The sequence below is a fragment of the Schistocerca serialis genome, chromosome 6 (assembly GCF_023864345.2).
Source record: "Schistocerca serialis cubense isolate TAMUIC-IGC-003099 chromosome 6, iqSchSeri2.2, whole genome shotgun sequence".
NCBI lineage: Eukaryota > Metazoa > Arthropoda > Insecta > Orthoptera > Acrididae > Schistocerca > Schistocerca serialis.
The window spans coordinates 306,785,305-306,800,857 of NC_064643.1; the positions used below are offsets into that span (position 1 = coordinate 306,785,305).

The 15,553-nt window shown below is 43.5% G+C and overlaps 1 protein-coding gene across 1 annotated transcript in view; it reads left to right on the forward strand.

Moving 5' to 3' along the window:
• LOC126484837 (uncharacterized) overlaps positions 1 to 15,553 on the forward strand; it is a 48,728-nt gene that overhangs the window by 21,995 nt on the left and 11,180 nt on the right. Inside the window, exon 2 of the mRNA XM_050108432.1 lies at positions 13,113 to 13,583. Coding sequence (XP_049964389.1) covers positions 13,113 to 13,583 — 471 coding nt within the window. The remainder of the gene's footprint in view (positions 1 to 13,112; positions 13,584 to 15,553) is intronic.

Here is a 15,553-nt window from a genome sequence, read left to right on the forward strand (position 1 = left end):
ATGGCGGCCGAAGATTTCCGACATAAGAAGTCACCCTCGTTCTGCCAATGGCTTGCCAATGAGGCCAAAGGAGCAGACACATCTTCAAAGAACTCTCTTTCCCTTAGGTGGAAATCTGCCTCTACAGACGGATGAATCAGGATTGATCAACGGGATACGGATGCAGAAGGCGGTGGAAACCATTGCATTAAGATGGATACTGTGTATCCATAGGCCAACTGAAAAAATGTCATCATGATCTCTCCGAATTGAAAAAATTCCGTATTAATTCCCCACTGGAATCTCTGTGAGGGCTGCCAAGAGGCAGGCGACCATTAGAAATGATTAAATAGCCATGAAGGGGTGATATGCTTCTACGAGTCGGACCATAAATCTGAACATAGTAGGGAACCTAGAAAATCTGAAAAAGGAAATGCAGAGGCTCAATCTGGATACAATGCGTATCAGTGAAGTGAAGTGGAAAGAAGATAAGGATTTCTGGTCAGTTGCACACAGGGTATATCAACAGCAGCAGAAAATAATATAACGGCAGTAGTACTCGTTGTTGTTGTGGTCTTCAGTCGGGAGACTAGTTTGTTGCAGCCCTCCATGCTGCTGTATCCTGTGGGAGCTTCTCCATCTCAAAATAAATACTGCACCTGCGTACGGTATTCATCTCTCCATTTCCCTTTACGATTTTTACCCCCATACTTCAACCCAGTTATGTATTGGCGATCCCTGATGCCTCAGAATTTGTCATTTCTACCGGTCCGCCGCGCGGGATTAGCCGAGCGGTGTAGGCGCTGCAGTCATGGGCTGTACAGCTGGTACCGGCGGAGGTTCGAGTCCTCCCTCGGGCATGGGTGTGTGTGTGTTTGTCCTTAGGATAATTTAGGTTAAGTAGTGTGTAAGCTTAGGGACTGATGACTTTAGCAGTTAAGTCCCATAAGATTTTCACACACATTTGAACATTTTTTTTTTTTTCAACCGGTCCCCTCTTTTGGTCAAGTTGTACCACAATTTTCTTGTCTCCCCAGTTCTATTAAGCACCTCCTCATTAGTTACGTCATCTACCCACCTACTTTTCAACGTTCTTCTGTAGTACCACATTTCGAAAGCTTCATCGTCCATGTTTCACTTCCATACATGACTACACTCCAGATAAATACCTTCAGAAAATACTTCCTAACACTTAAATATGTATTCGAAGTTAACAAATTCTTCTTTTTCAGAAATGCTTTTCTAGCCATTGCAAGTCTATATTTCATACCCTCTCTACTTCGGCCATGATCAGTTATCTTGCTGCAAAAATAGCAAAACTGACCTATTACTTCAAGTGTCTCGTTTCGTAATCGAATTCCGTTAGCTTCACCTGATTTAATTAGATTCAAATGGTTCAAATGGCTCTGAGCACTATGGGACTTAACTTCTGAGGTCATCAGTCCCCTAGAACTTAGAACTACTTAAACCTAACTAACCTAAGGACATCACACACATCCATGCCCGAGGCAGGATTCGAACCTGCGACCGTAGCGGTCGCGCGGTTCCAGTCTGAAGCGCCTAGAACCACTCGGTATTTAATTAGACTGCATTCCATTAACCTTATTTTGCTTTTGTTGATGTTCATCTTATATCCTCCTCCCAAGACAATGTCCATTCCGTTCAGCTTCTCTTCCAACTGCTTTGCTGGTTCTGACAGATTTGCAATGTGATCGGCAAACCTTAAAGTTTTTATTTCTCCTTCCTGAACCCTAATTCATACCCAAATTTGTTCTTTGGTTTCCTTTACTGCTTGTTCAATGTATAGATTGAAAATTGTCAGGAATATGCTACAATCATATCTTACTCCCTTCTCAGTCACTGCTTCCCTTTCACTCCCCTCGATTCTTATAACTACTTACTGATTTATGTACAAGCTGTAAAAAGCTTTTCGCTCCCTGTATTTTACTCTTACTACCTTCATAATTTCAAAGGGAGTATTCCAGTTAACATTATCAAAAGATCTCTCTAAGTCTACAAAAGCTACAAATGTAAGTTTGCCTTTCCATAACCTGTCTCCTAAGATTAGTCGTAGGGTCAGTATTGCACCGTGTGTTCCTACATTTCTCTGGAAACCAAAGTGATCTTCCCCGAGGTCGGCTTCTACCTGTTTTTCCATTCTTCTGTTAAGAATACGTTTTGGTATTTTGCAACCAAGACTTATTCTACCGATAGTTCGGCAAATTTCACACCTGTCAGCAAATGCTTTCTTTAGAATTGGAATTACTGTATTCTTCTTGAAGTCTGAGGGTATTTCGCCTGTCTCATACATCTTGCTCCCCAGACGGAAAAGGTTTGTCATGGCTGGCTCTCTCAAGGCTATCAGTACTTCTAGTGGAATATCGTTTCCTCCCGGGGCCTTACTCCGGATTGATCTGTCAGCGCTCTGTCAAAATCTCACAGAATCTCATCTACGTCCTCTTCCATTTGTATAACGTCGACTTCAAGTTTATGTCCCTTGTACAGACCCCTGTACACTCCTTCTGCCTTTCAGCTTTCCCTTCTTTGCTGAGGACTTGTTTCCCGTCTGAGCTCTTGATATTCATCCAACTGCTTCTCTTTTCCCCAAACATCTCTTTAATTTTCCTCTAGGTGTCATGTTTCTTTCCCCTAGCGATATATGCTTTTAAGTCATACATTTGTCCTCAGGTCATTCCTGCTTAGCCATTTTGCACTTCCCGTTAATCAGATTTTTTAAGCGGTTGTATTCCCTTTCTCCTGCTTCATTCGCTGCATTTTTATCTTTTCTCCTTTCACGAATTAAATTCAATATCTCTTGTGTTATGCAACTGTGTTCCTTTCTGCTTTTCTTGTCAACCGTTGGCCAATGCTGCCTCTGAGTCTCTCAACAACCTCTGGTTTTTTCGACTTATCCAGGTCCCAGGTCCCCCCCATGAACCATGGACCTTGCCGTTGGTGGGGAGGCTTGCGTGCCTCAGCGATACAGATAGCCATACCGTAGGTGCAACCACAACGGAGGGGTATCTGTTGAGAGGCCAGACAAACGTGTGGTTCCTGAAGAGGGGCAGCAGCCTTTTCAGTAGTTGCAGGGGCAACAGTCTGGATGATTGACTGATCTGGCCTTGTAACAATAACCAAAACGGCATTGCCGTGCCGGTACTGCGAACGGCTGAAAGCAAGGGGAAACTACAGCCGTAATTTTTCCCGAGGGCATGCAGCTTTACTGTATGATTACATGATGATGGCGTCCTCTTGGGTAAAATATTCCGGAGGTAAAATAGTCCCCCATTCGGATCTCCGGGCGGGGACTACTCAAGAGGATGTCGTTATCAGGAGAATGAAAACTGGCGTTCTACGGATCGGAGCGTGGAATGTCAGATCCCTTAATCGGGCAGGTAGGTTAGAAAATTTAAAAAGGGAAATGGATAGCTTGAAGTTAGATATAGTGGGAATTAGTGAAGATCGGTGGCAGGAGGAACAAGACTTCTGGTCAGGTGACTACAGGGTTATAAACACAAAATCAAATAGGGGTAATGCAGGAGTAGGTTTAATAATGAATAGGAAAATAGGAATGCGGGTAAGCTACTACAAACAGCATAGTGAACGCATTATTGTGGCCAAGATAGATACGAAGCCCACACCTACTACAGTAGTACAAGTTTATATGCCAACTAGCTCTGCAGATGACGAAGAAATTGAAGAAATGTATGATGAAATAAAAGAAATTATTCAGATTGTGAAGGGAGACGAAAATTTAATAGTCATGGGTGACTAGAATTCGAGTGTAGGAAAAGGGAGAGAAGGAAACATAGTAGGTGAATATGGACTGGGGGACAGAAATGAAAGAGGAAGCCGCCTGGTAGAATTTTGCACAGAGCACAACATAATCATAACTAACACTTGGTTTAAGAATCATGAAAGAAGGTTGTATACATGGAAGAATCCTGGAGATACTAAAAGGTATCAGTTAGATTATATAATGGTAAGACAGAGATTTAGGAACCAGGTTTTAAATTGTAAGACATTTCCAGGGGCAGATGTGGACTCTCACCACAATCTATTGGTTATGACCTGTAGATTAAAACTGAAGAAACTGAAAAAAGGTGGGAATTTAAGGAGATGGGACCTGGATAAACTAAAAGAACCAGAGTTTGTACAGAGATTCAGGGAGAGCATAAGGGAGCAATTGACAGGAATGGGGGAAATAAATACAGTAGAAGAAGAATGGGTAGCTTTGAGGGATGAAGTAGTGAAGGCAGCAGAGGATCAAGTAGGTAAAAAGACGAGGGCTAGTAGAAATCCTTGGGTAACAGAAGAAATATTGAATTTAATTGATGAAAGGAGAAAATATAAAAATGCAGTAAGTGAAACAGGCAAAAAGGAATACAAACGTCTCAAAAATGAGATTGACAGGAAGTGCAAAATGGCTAAGCAGGGATGGCTAGAGGACAAATGTAAGGATGTAGAGGCCTATCTCACTAGGGGTAAGATAGATACCGCCTACAGGAAAATTAAAGAGACCTTTGGAGATAAGAGAACGACTTGTATGAATATCAAGAGCTCAGATGGAAACCCAGTTCTAAGCAAAGAAGGGAAAGCAGAAAGGTGGAAGGAGTATATAGAGGGTCTATACAAGGCCGATGTACTTGAGGACAATATTATGGAAATAGAAGAGGATGTAGATGAAGATGAAGTGGGAGATATGATACTGCGTGAAGAGCTTGACAGAGCACTGAAAGACCTGAGTCGAAACCAAGCCCCCGGAGTAGACAATATTCCATTGGAACCACTGACGGCCGTGGGAGAGCCAGTCCTGACAAAACTCTACCATCTGGTGAGGATGATGTATGAGACAGGCGAAATACCCTCAGACTTCAAGAAGAATATAATAATTCCAATCCCAAAGAAAGCAGGTGTTGACAGATGTGAAAATTACCGAACTATCAGCTTAATAAGTCACAGCTGCAAAATACTAACACGAATTCTTTACAGACGAATGGAAAAACTAGTAGAAGCCAACCTCGGGGAAGATCAGTTTGGATTCCGTAGAAACACTGGAACACGTGAGGCAATACTGACCTTACGACTTATCTTAGAAGAAAGATTAAGGAAAGGCAAACCTACGTTTCTAGCATTTGTAGACTTAGAGAAAGCTTTTGACAATGTTGACTGGAATACTCTCTTTCAAATTCTACAGGTGGCAGGGGTAAAATACAGGGAGCGAAAGGCTATTTACAATTTGTACAGAAACCAGATGGCAGTTATAAGAGTCGAGGGACATGAAAGGGAAGCAGTGGTTGGGAAGGGAGTAAGACAGGGTTGTAGCCTCTCCCCGATGTTGTTCAATCTGTATATTGGGCAAGCAGTAAAGGAAACAAAAGAAAAATTTGGAGTAGGTATTAAAATTCATGGAGAAGAAATAAAAACTTTGAGGTTCGCCGATGACATTGTAATTCTGTCAGAGACAGCAGAGGACTTGGAAGAGCAGTTGAATGGAATGGACAGTGTCTTGAAAGGAGGATATAAGATGAACATCAACAAAAGCAAAACAAAGATAATGGAATGTAGTCTAATTAAGTCGGGTGATGCTGAGGGAATTAGATTAGGAAATGAGGCACTTAAAGTAGTAAAGGAGTTTTGCTATTTGGGGAGCAAAATAACTGATGATGGTCGAAGTAGAGAGGATATAAAATGTAGACTGGCAATGGCAAGGAAAGCGTTTCTGAAGAAGAGAAATTTGTTAACATCCAGTATTGATTTAAGTGTCAGGAAGTCATTTCTGAAAGTATTCGTATGGAGTGTAGCCATGTATGGAAGTGAAACATGGACGATAAATAGTTTGGACAAGAAGAGAATAGAAGCTTTCGAAATGTGGTGCTACAGAAGAATGCTGAAGATTAGATGGGTAGATCACATAACTAATGAGGAAGTATTGAATAGGATTGGGGAGAAGAGAAGTTTGTGGCACATCTTGACCAGAAGAAGGGATCGGTTGGTAGGACATGTTCTGAGGCATCAAGGGATCTCCAATTTAGTATTGGAGGGCAGCGTGGAGGGTAAAAATCGTAGAGGGAGACCAAGAGGTGAATACACTAAGCAGATTCAGAAGGATGTAGGTTGCAGTAGGTACTGGGAGATGAAAAAGCTTGCACAGGATAGAGTAGCATGGAGAGCTGCATCAAACCAGTCTCAGGACTGAAGACGACAACAACAACAACAACAGGTCCCATCTGCTTAATTTTCTACATTTCTCCGATTTATTCAATTCTGATATACAGCTCATAATCAAAAAATTGTGGCCAGAGTCCACATCTGTCTCTGGAAATGTCTTGAAATTTAAAATTCGTTATGAATAAGAAAATAGGGCAAAGAGTTAACTATTACGAAAAATTCGCTGATAGGGTTGTTCTCATCAGGTTCGACAGCAAACCAAAACCTACAATTATAGTTGAAATATACATGCCACCGCCGCAAGCAGAAGATGAAGAGACGGAGAAAGTATATGATACTGAATGAGTATCTCAATATGTCAAGGGAGATGAAAATATAATAATCATGATTAGTTGTAGGGGAAGGAATAGAAGAAGGCGTTACTGGAGAGTATGAGCTTGGCAGTAGGAATGAGAGAAGAGAAAGATTGATTGCGTTCTGCAGTAAATTTCAGGTGATGATAGCGAATACTCTGTAAAAAATCACAAGTGGTGGAGGCATACTTGGAAAAGACCCGGAGACACCAGAAGATTCCCACTGGATTACATCACAGGTAAAACAGACACCGAAATCAGACTTTGGATTGTAAGGCATAGCCAGGAGCAGATATAAACTCAGATCACGATTTAATAGCGATGAAGAGTTGGCTGAAATTTAAGAGACACGTCCGGAAGAATCAACGTGGAAATGTGATACTGAAATACCTAAGAATAATTAGAAGTGTTTGATGTTCGCTAAGTATGCGGATACTGCGTTAAGGAATCCCACAGTATGTAGGTTAGTTGAAGAGCAGTGGACGTCTCTAAACAGGGCTATAAAATGTTCAGGGAATGACATGAATAAAGCAATATGAATCACTTAGGAATAACATAAATAGGAAGTATAATGAAGCTTAGGCAAAATATCCGCAGTAAAGTTATGAAAAAGCGAGAAAGGAATGTTCATCAGAAGGACTGACTCAGCATACAAAAAGTCGAAAAAAACTTCGTTGACTCGCATTCGGGAGGACGACGGTTCAATCCCGCGTCCGGCCATCCTGATTTAGGTTTTCCGTGATTTCCCTAAATCGCTCCAGGCAAATGCCGGTATGGTTCCTTTGAAAGAGCACGGCCAACTTCCCTCTCAATCCTTCCCTAATCCGATGAGACCGATGACCTCGCAGTTTGGTCTCTTCCCGCAAACAACCCAACCCAAACTTCGTTGAAATTAAAAGCAAGAATGGTAACATTAATTCCGCCTTTTAGCGCAAAAGGGAGAGCGGATAGACGTAATTAAAGGCCTCTGTGAGGGAAGGACTTGTATGACAAAGTGGTGGAAGATCAAATTGGTTCAAATGGTTCAAATGGCTCTGAGCACTATGGGACTTAACTGCTGTGGTCATCAGTCCCCTAGAACTTAGAACTACTTAAACCTAACTAACCTAAGGACATCACACACATCCGTGCCCGAGGCAGGATTCGAACCTGCGACCGTAGCGGTCGCGCGGTTCCAGACTGTAGCGCCTACAACCGCTTGGCCACTCCGGCCGGCGAACAAATTGGAGTTGATGTGGAAGACATATGGAATCCAGTATTAGAATCAGGCTTGAGATCAAATAAAACAGAAAGAATACATAACATTCTATCGGAATTTCTGAAATTATGGTGAAAGTTGTGACCAAACTACTGTTCATGTTAGTGTGGCGTGTCTACGAGACTGTCGACATACCATCCGACCTTCGTAAAAATATCGCCCACCACAATTCTGAAGATAGCAAGAACACATAAGTGCGAGAACTATCTCATAATCAACTTAGCAGTTCAACCACCCAAGCTGCTTACAAGAATAATAGGCAGAAGAACAGAAAGGGAAACTGAGGGTCTGTTAAATGACGACCATTTTGGCTTTAGGAGAGATAAAGCCTCCAGAGAGGTATTTCTGACACTGCGCATGATAAAGGAAGGAGGAATGAGGAAAAATCAAGACACGTTCTTGGGATTTATTTACCTAGGAAAAGGGTTCCACAATATAAAATGGTGCAAAATGTTCGAAATTCCGAGAAAAATGGAGATAAGCTATAGGGAAAGACGGGTAATGTGCAGTCTGCACAAGAATCATGAGGGAACAATAAGACTGGAAGGCCAAGAACCACTTATTCGGATTAATAAGGCTGTAAAACAGAAGTGCAGTCTTTCGCCTGTAGTGTTCAATCTATACTTCGAAGAAACTATGACAGAAACAGAAGAAAGGTTCAAAATGAAAAAGAAATACATGACCTGTTCAATTGAACGAACAGTCTAATGAGCACAGAATGTAGACTGAGAGTAAACCGGAAAAAAACAACAGTAATGAGAAATAGCAGAAATGCAAATAGCGACACGTAATATCAAAACTGGTGACCATGAAGTAGACTAAGTTAAGGAATTATGTTACTCTGCAAGCAAAACAGCCCATGACTGGCGAAGCGAGGAGGAGAGAAAAAAGGAGACTAGTACTGGCAAAAAGAGCATCAAAATCAGCATTCCTGACCAAGAGACGTCTACTAGTATGAGACATGGGCCTTAATATATGGAAGAAATTTCTGCGAATTTACGTTTGCAGCACAGCATTGTATGGTGGTGATACATGGGTTGAGGGAAAATCGGAGCAGAGGAGAATCGAAGCATTAGAGATGTGATGCTAGAGAACAATGTTGAAAATTAGGTGGACTGATAAGGTAAAGAAAAGGACGTTCTCCCTGCAGCATCGGTGAAGAGAGGAACACGTGGAAGACACTGACATCAATAGGGCATCAACAGGATATGATAGCACATGTGTTAATACATCCGCGAATAACCTCCTGAAATTATGGGGTTAGCGCACGAAACGAACTTCGGGACGCATCAAATCAGTAGAAATAAATAAAATACGCTTCCACTTGCACATATGAACTGAAACTTACGATTTCAGTCTGTATGTCTTTAACGTTATTTAAGATGTTAGCGCAACCTAAATATCTAAAACTGGAGACTTGATCCAGTGCCTTATCTTCGACGACAATTTTTGATCGGGCTGGGTGTTTTCCATTGTGAGTTATAACTTTAGTTTTAGTGGTGGATATATTCAGATTCTAGAGTTGTCTTCTTACTTCACATTACGTAAGCACTGCATGTTGCAATTTTGCTTTCTTATTCTGTATCAGGAGTACAAGATCTTATATGGCATGTCGTACAGATAATAGCTGCTTTTCAGTGTTGGTTCAAATGGCTCTGAGCACTATGGGACTTAACTTCTGAGGTCATCAGTCCCCTAGAACTTAGAAGTACTTAAACCAAACTAACCCAAGGACATCGCCGGCCGTGGTGGTCTAGCGGTTCTAGGCGCTCAGTCCGGAACCGCGCGACTGCTACGGTCGCAGGTTCGAATCCTGCCTCGGGCATGGATTTGTGTGATGTCCTTAGGTTAGTTAGGTTTAAGTAGTTCTAAGTTTTAGGGGACTGATGACCACAGATGTTAAGTCCCATAGTGCTCAGAGCCATTTTGAACCTAAGGACATCACGCACATCCATGCCCGAGGCAAGATTCGAACCTGCGACCGTAGTGGTCGTGCGGTTCCGGACTGTAGCGCCTAGAACCGCTTGGCCACTCCGGCCGGCTGCTTTTCAGTGAGTACCTTCACGAACTTCATACTCCATTTCCTTATAAGATCCTCAATATAGATGTTTAACCCGCCAGGTTAGCCGAGGTCGCTAATGGGCTGCTTCCTGAGTCGAGCAGCACTTCTTTAAATACTTTCTCCCTCTCCCGTTGATCCGCCTTGCTAAGGGTCCCATACAAACAAAGATGAAGACTCGCTGGAGTCAAGGTCCTTCAAGCGACCTCTTCAGTATATGAATTACAGTTCCCAAGAATCTTCCGATATATATTTATCGACTGAATATATAGTTATAGGACGTAAGTTCCAAGAAGTCTCAAGGCTGTAATCGATTCAACTCACTGGTCATCGGCCGCGTAGTCAGCTGATATCGGAGTTTTTCGCCTATTTGTGCGCTTTTCAATACATTTATTTACATTTAGCCAGCTGTCAGTCATTGCAGTAGACCTTTCATTGTTTGTCACCAGCTCTGTGTTTCTAAATATGTTCCATCCAAGAACATAATTGCTTCTTCCGCGACAAGCTATATACCACTTGAATTAGTTGAACTGTCGACCTCAGATATTTCCTGAACCGTGTAATATGTAGTGATTCTGTTTTCACCCGACTGAATTATGAAAATATTCTCACTGAAAGATGTATAGTCTCTATTCATAGGTATTATAAAGAACGTAGCAACCAGTCGCGGAAACATAATTTATTTAGCTTGTTGAAAATCGATTTCGACTGATATCAGTCATCGTCGGTGCATTTTTCTAACCGATACATGCCATAAGTAGAAGTACTGTCCTTGGCCGATTTCTAGCGATGTTTAACCCACCAGGTTAGCCGAGGGCGCTAATGGGCTGCTTTCTGGACTCGGGTAGGCGCGCCGGCCCCAGAAGGAATCCGTCTGGCAGATAACGTGGAGGGTCGGTGTGCCGGCCAGTCTGGATGTGGTTTTTAGGCAGTTTTCCACACCCCACTAGGAGAATGCCGGGCTGGTGCCCATGTCCCGCCTCAGTTACACGACTCGCAGACAATTGAATACGTTTGCACTGTTTCACAGATTGCACTAGACACAGACAGCTGCGGTACACTAATTCTGTCGCAGGGGTACGGGGTGGCGACAAGAAGGGCATATGGCCACCCTCTGACACTAACATCACCAAATCAATAGTAACAAGGCCGACCTCGCTTTGAAGTGGACAAAGGCTCAACAAAAATGATGATGATGATTCTCAATATAGATGTTTGGTGAGAAGCTACATGCCAGCCTGATGTCTTGATTTATTATGTCTTCTGTTTATGAACAGCGTTTTTTTTAATATTTTTGAATGTTCATATAAGTTTTTGGTTGTGTATGTAAGATACATTGGACATGCTCTTGCTTCCATTATTATCTAGCGATCGAATCGAAAGCTTTCCGGAAGTCCGTAGTAGCAACATGTGTTTCTAGACTAGCATCGCATTCTTTTTTTCTAAAGCTCTTTTATATAGAAAAAATTATGGGCTGGGGAGTGTCCGTCCTAAATCCACTTTGTTCTCCTCTCAGGCAAACATCTGCTCTTGTTTTGAAGCGTTTATTTAATCTTTTGAGTAAATGTTACGAACCACATTGAAAATACTTGAACCTCTGTAATTGTCACATGTATTTCCTAGTCCTTGTTTTTAAAAACAGAAAATACTTCTTTGGTCGTTCAGGCAACAGTGATATTGCAACTAGGCCAGCATTCAGAGAATAACTACACAACTGGCCATTAAAATTGCTACACCACGAAGATGACGTGCTACAGACGCGAAATTTAACCGACAGGAAGAAGATGCTGTGATATGCAAATGATTAGCTTTTCAGAGCATTCACACAAGGTTGGCGCCATGGCGACACCTACAACGTGCTGACACGAGGAAAGTTTCCAACCGATTTCTCATACACAAACAGCAGTTGACCAGCGTAGCCTGGTGAAACGTTGTTGTGATGCTTCTTATAAGGAGGAGAAATGCGTACCATCACGTTTCCGACTTCGATAAAGGTCGGATTGTAGGCTATCGCGATTGCGGTTTATCGTATCGCGACATTGCTGCTCGCGTTGGTCGTGATCTAGTGACTGTTAGCAGAATATGGAATCGGTGGGTTCAGGAGGGTAATACGGAACGCCGTGCTGGATCCCAACGGCCTCGTATCAGTAGCAGTCGAGATGACAGGTATCTTATCCGCATGGCATAACAGATCGTGCAGCCACGCCTCGATCCCTGAGTCAACAGATGGGGACGTTTGCAAGACAACAACCATCTGCACGAACAGTTGGACGACGTTTGCAGCAGCATGGACTATCAGCTCGGAGACCATGGCTGCGGTTATCCTTGACGCTGCATCACAGACAGGAGCGCCTGCGATGGTGTACTCAACGACGAACCTGCATGCACGAATGGCAAAATGTCATTTTTCCGGATGAATACAAGTTCTGTTTACAGCATCATGATGGTCGCATCCGTGTTTGGCGACATCGTGGTGGACGCACATTGGAAGTGTGTATTCGTCATCACCATACTGGCGTATCACCCAGCGTGATGGTATGGGGTGCCATTGGTTACACGTCTCGGTCACCTCTTGTTCGCATTGACGGCACTTTGACAGTGGACGTTACATTTCAGATGTGTTACGACCCGTGGCTCTACCCTTCATTCGATCCCTGCGAAACCCTACATTTCAGGAGGATAATGCACGACCGCATGTTTCAGGGACTGTACGGGCCTTTCTGGATACAGAAAATGTTCGACTGCTGCCCTGGCCAGCACATTCTCCAGATCTGTCACCAACTGAAAACGTCTGGTCAATGGTGGCCGAGCAAGTGGCTCGTCACAAAACGCCAGTCACTACTCTTGATGAACTGTGGTATCGTGTTGAAGCTGCATGGGCAGCTGTACCTGTACACGCCATCGAAGCTCTGTTTGACTCGATGCCCAGGCGTATCAAAGGCATTATTACGGCTAGAGGTGGTTGTTTGGCTACTGATTTCTCAGTAGCTATGCACCCAAATTGCGTGAAAATGTAATCACATCTCAGTTCTAGTATAATATATTTGTCCAATGAATACCCGTTTATCATGTGCATTTCTTCTTGGTGTAGCAATTTTAATGGTCAGTAGTGTAGAAAAGCTTTACGTTACACACACTTCATGAGTCCGATATTTATTCCACCTGGGCCGGAAGTTATACGATTTTTTTTGGCTTTTTACAACTGGATTTAGCTCGTCTATTGAAAGTGATAGCATCGAACAGGTGGAGAGTGACATGTCTGTCTGTAGCCGCAGTTGCCGCTAAATGCGAGGTAGAGCCCTGTAACAGTGCGCCGCTGAGTGGGCGTCGCGGAGCCGGAGTGAAGGCCGCGGCAGTGAAACCGGCGCCTTGGGCGGGCGCCGCGCCAGCGCGCAGGAAAGTGGCGGCTGGCGGCGCAGGCGTCGGCGCCATCGGCGATGCAGCGCGCGTGTCGCGGCGCCGGACGCGGGCGCCGGAATGTGTACCAGCGGGGCACTGGAGCGCCTCCGCCTATATAAGCCCCCGGCGGCGGCGTGATTTATGTCCAGTCGCAGTCAACACCTGCGGCCGCAACATGCTCATTCGCGTCGCGACGCCGGCCGCACTCGTGCTGCTCTGCGCAGTCGCCGCCACGGCGGCGGCAGCAGCAGCCGTCCCCTCCAAGGACTCGAACCCGGAGCTCGCCGCCTGCAGGGCCGGCGACGAGGAGGCGTGCGCCCGCGCCGCAGCGCACGCGTTCTCAGAGGTGCTCGGCTTCCGCCAGGTGCGTCTCTCTCTCTACCTTCACATAAACCTCAAACAACTGCAAAAATTGACGTCACACAGTTGCAGTGCGATCACTTTGTAGACTCCTTCGACTCCTGAATCTGCATTTTGTGGCTGATGAAGCCAGTCTGAACCTGTAAACAAATATACTTTATGGTCAGAAAGGATTTTTACAGTCTATTTTCATAGCTATTCCTTTTATGGTTATGGACTTCAATCGGTAAAAACGGAACCCTTCTGGGATCACTCTGTCGTCCATCTGTGCCTGATTGTTAAAATCCGATTTTATCATTAACTGGTGGGCGTATCAAATTGACATCTATGTCGCATGCTAATGCCTACAGTCCCCTAGCGGTGTAAAAAATGGAAGCTTCTAAGCCAATGCGTTCAAAAGTCCAAAGTCAATATCATGCTGCTGCTTCAAATCCAAAGTGATGTCTTGGTGAGAATTGATTTATTGATTCTCGAAGTAAGCCACTTATGTTCCATATTTTGATACTCCAAAACTCAATCACTAAAAAAAAAAAAAAAAAAAGGTTCAAATGGCTCTGAGCACTATAGGAGTTAACAACTGAGGTCATCAGTCCCCTAGAACTTAGAACTACTTAAACCTAACTAACCTAAGGACACCACACACATCCATGCCCGAGGCAGGATTCGAACCTGCACCGGCCGGGGTGGACGAGCGGTTCTAGGTGCTACAGTCTGGAACCGCCCGACCGCTACAGTCGCAGGATCGAATCCTGCCTCGGGCATGGATTTGTATGATATCGTTAAGTTAGTTAGGTTTAAGTAGTTGTAACTTCTAGGGGACTGATGACCTCAGAAGTTATGTCCCATAGTTTTCAGAGCAATTTGAACGATTTTTTTTTCGAACCTGCGACCGTAGCGGTCGTGCGGTTCGAGACTGAAGCGCCTAGAACCACTTGGCCACAACGGCCGCCAATCATTAAAACCTATAGGATACTTCCCGTTGACGTATAATCATGAAGTTTGGCGAGAATCAACGCTTCAAGGTACAAGCAAACGAAAATCAGAGTATTCTCAATTTGTAATTATATCACACGAAGAAAATATTTCTTTTGATATTCGACGTCAAACTTCAAATTAAAACATTCTCGAAAGTCTAGGAGACCCTGAGAACCATGGGACCGATATGCTGCCAGTATCAACATCGATAATAGGCAAAAAATCAACAAGATCCTCGATTCCGGGAATGGATAAACTGTCTGTATACCGGTACTTAATTATATTTGTACGGAACCTTTTGTACGCGAGTCCTATTCGCATGTCTCCAATTTTTTAAAGTTACATTTAGCTCATGCAAAATTCGTTGTTTGCCTGCTGAAACGCGTAGAATTGTTTTACATTTCGAGTTGACATTCCTAAAAAACCTCTTCCAATCGAAAATATCCCTTATACTGACGGCAAGTTTCGCTCTCTTCTTACCTCATTTTTTCCCTTTGCAGTGCGTTACTATTAAAAAATTGTAGACCTGGAGCAGACCGTCTCAACCTGAATATGTTCCTTTTGAGCATTAGGCTACGACGATGGCTAAAATGAAATAACAATTAAACAATCAGGGCCGAAGATTTGACTGACGTGCAGTGGTCCTGTTCGACGGAAAGTAAGTATTTGTTTGCAAAAAGAAGACCACTGCACGTCTATAGAAATGTCGTCCCGTGCTTCACACTTCTTATTTCATTTTGCTGAATAGAACGGTCTAATTCCAGAACGGTTTTTATTGACACTAGTGAAGAATTCCCAATTATTTCCGGTAGATACTATTCCTATTCACATTGTATACAAATGTGTCGTATACAACGGATAAAGCAACGCTGTTTAGTTTACCATACTCCATGACATTTTTCTCTCTAGCTGTGCGTCGCACTCATATAAAATGACATGTAGCACTCCTCGTTCCTCTTCCGTTAAGAATCAGCTATAGTGTTGTGGACTGCATATCTA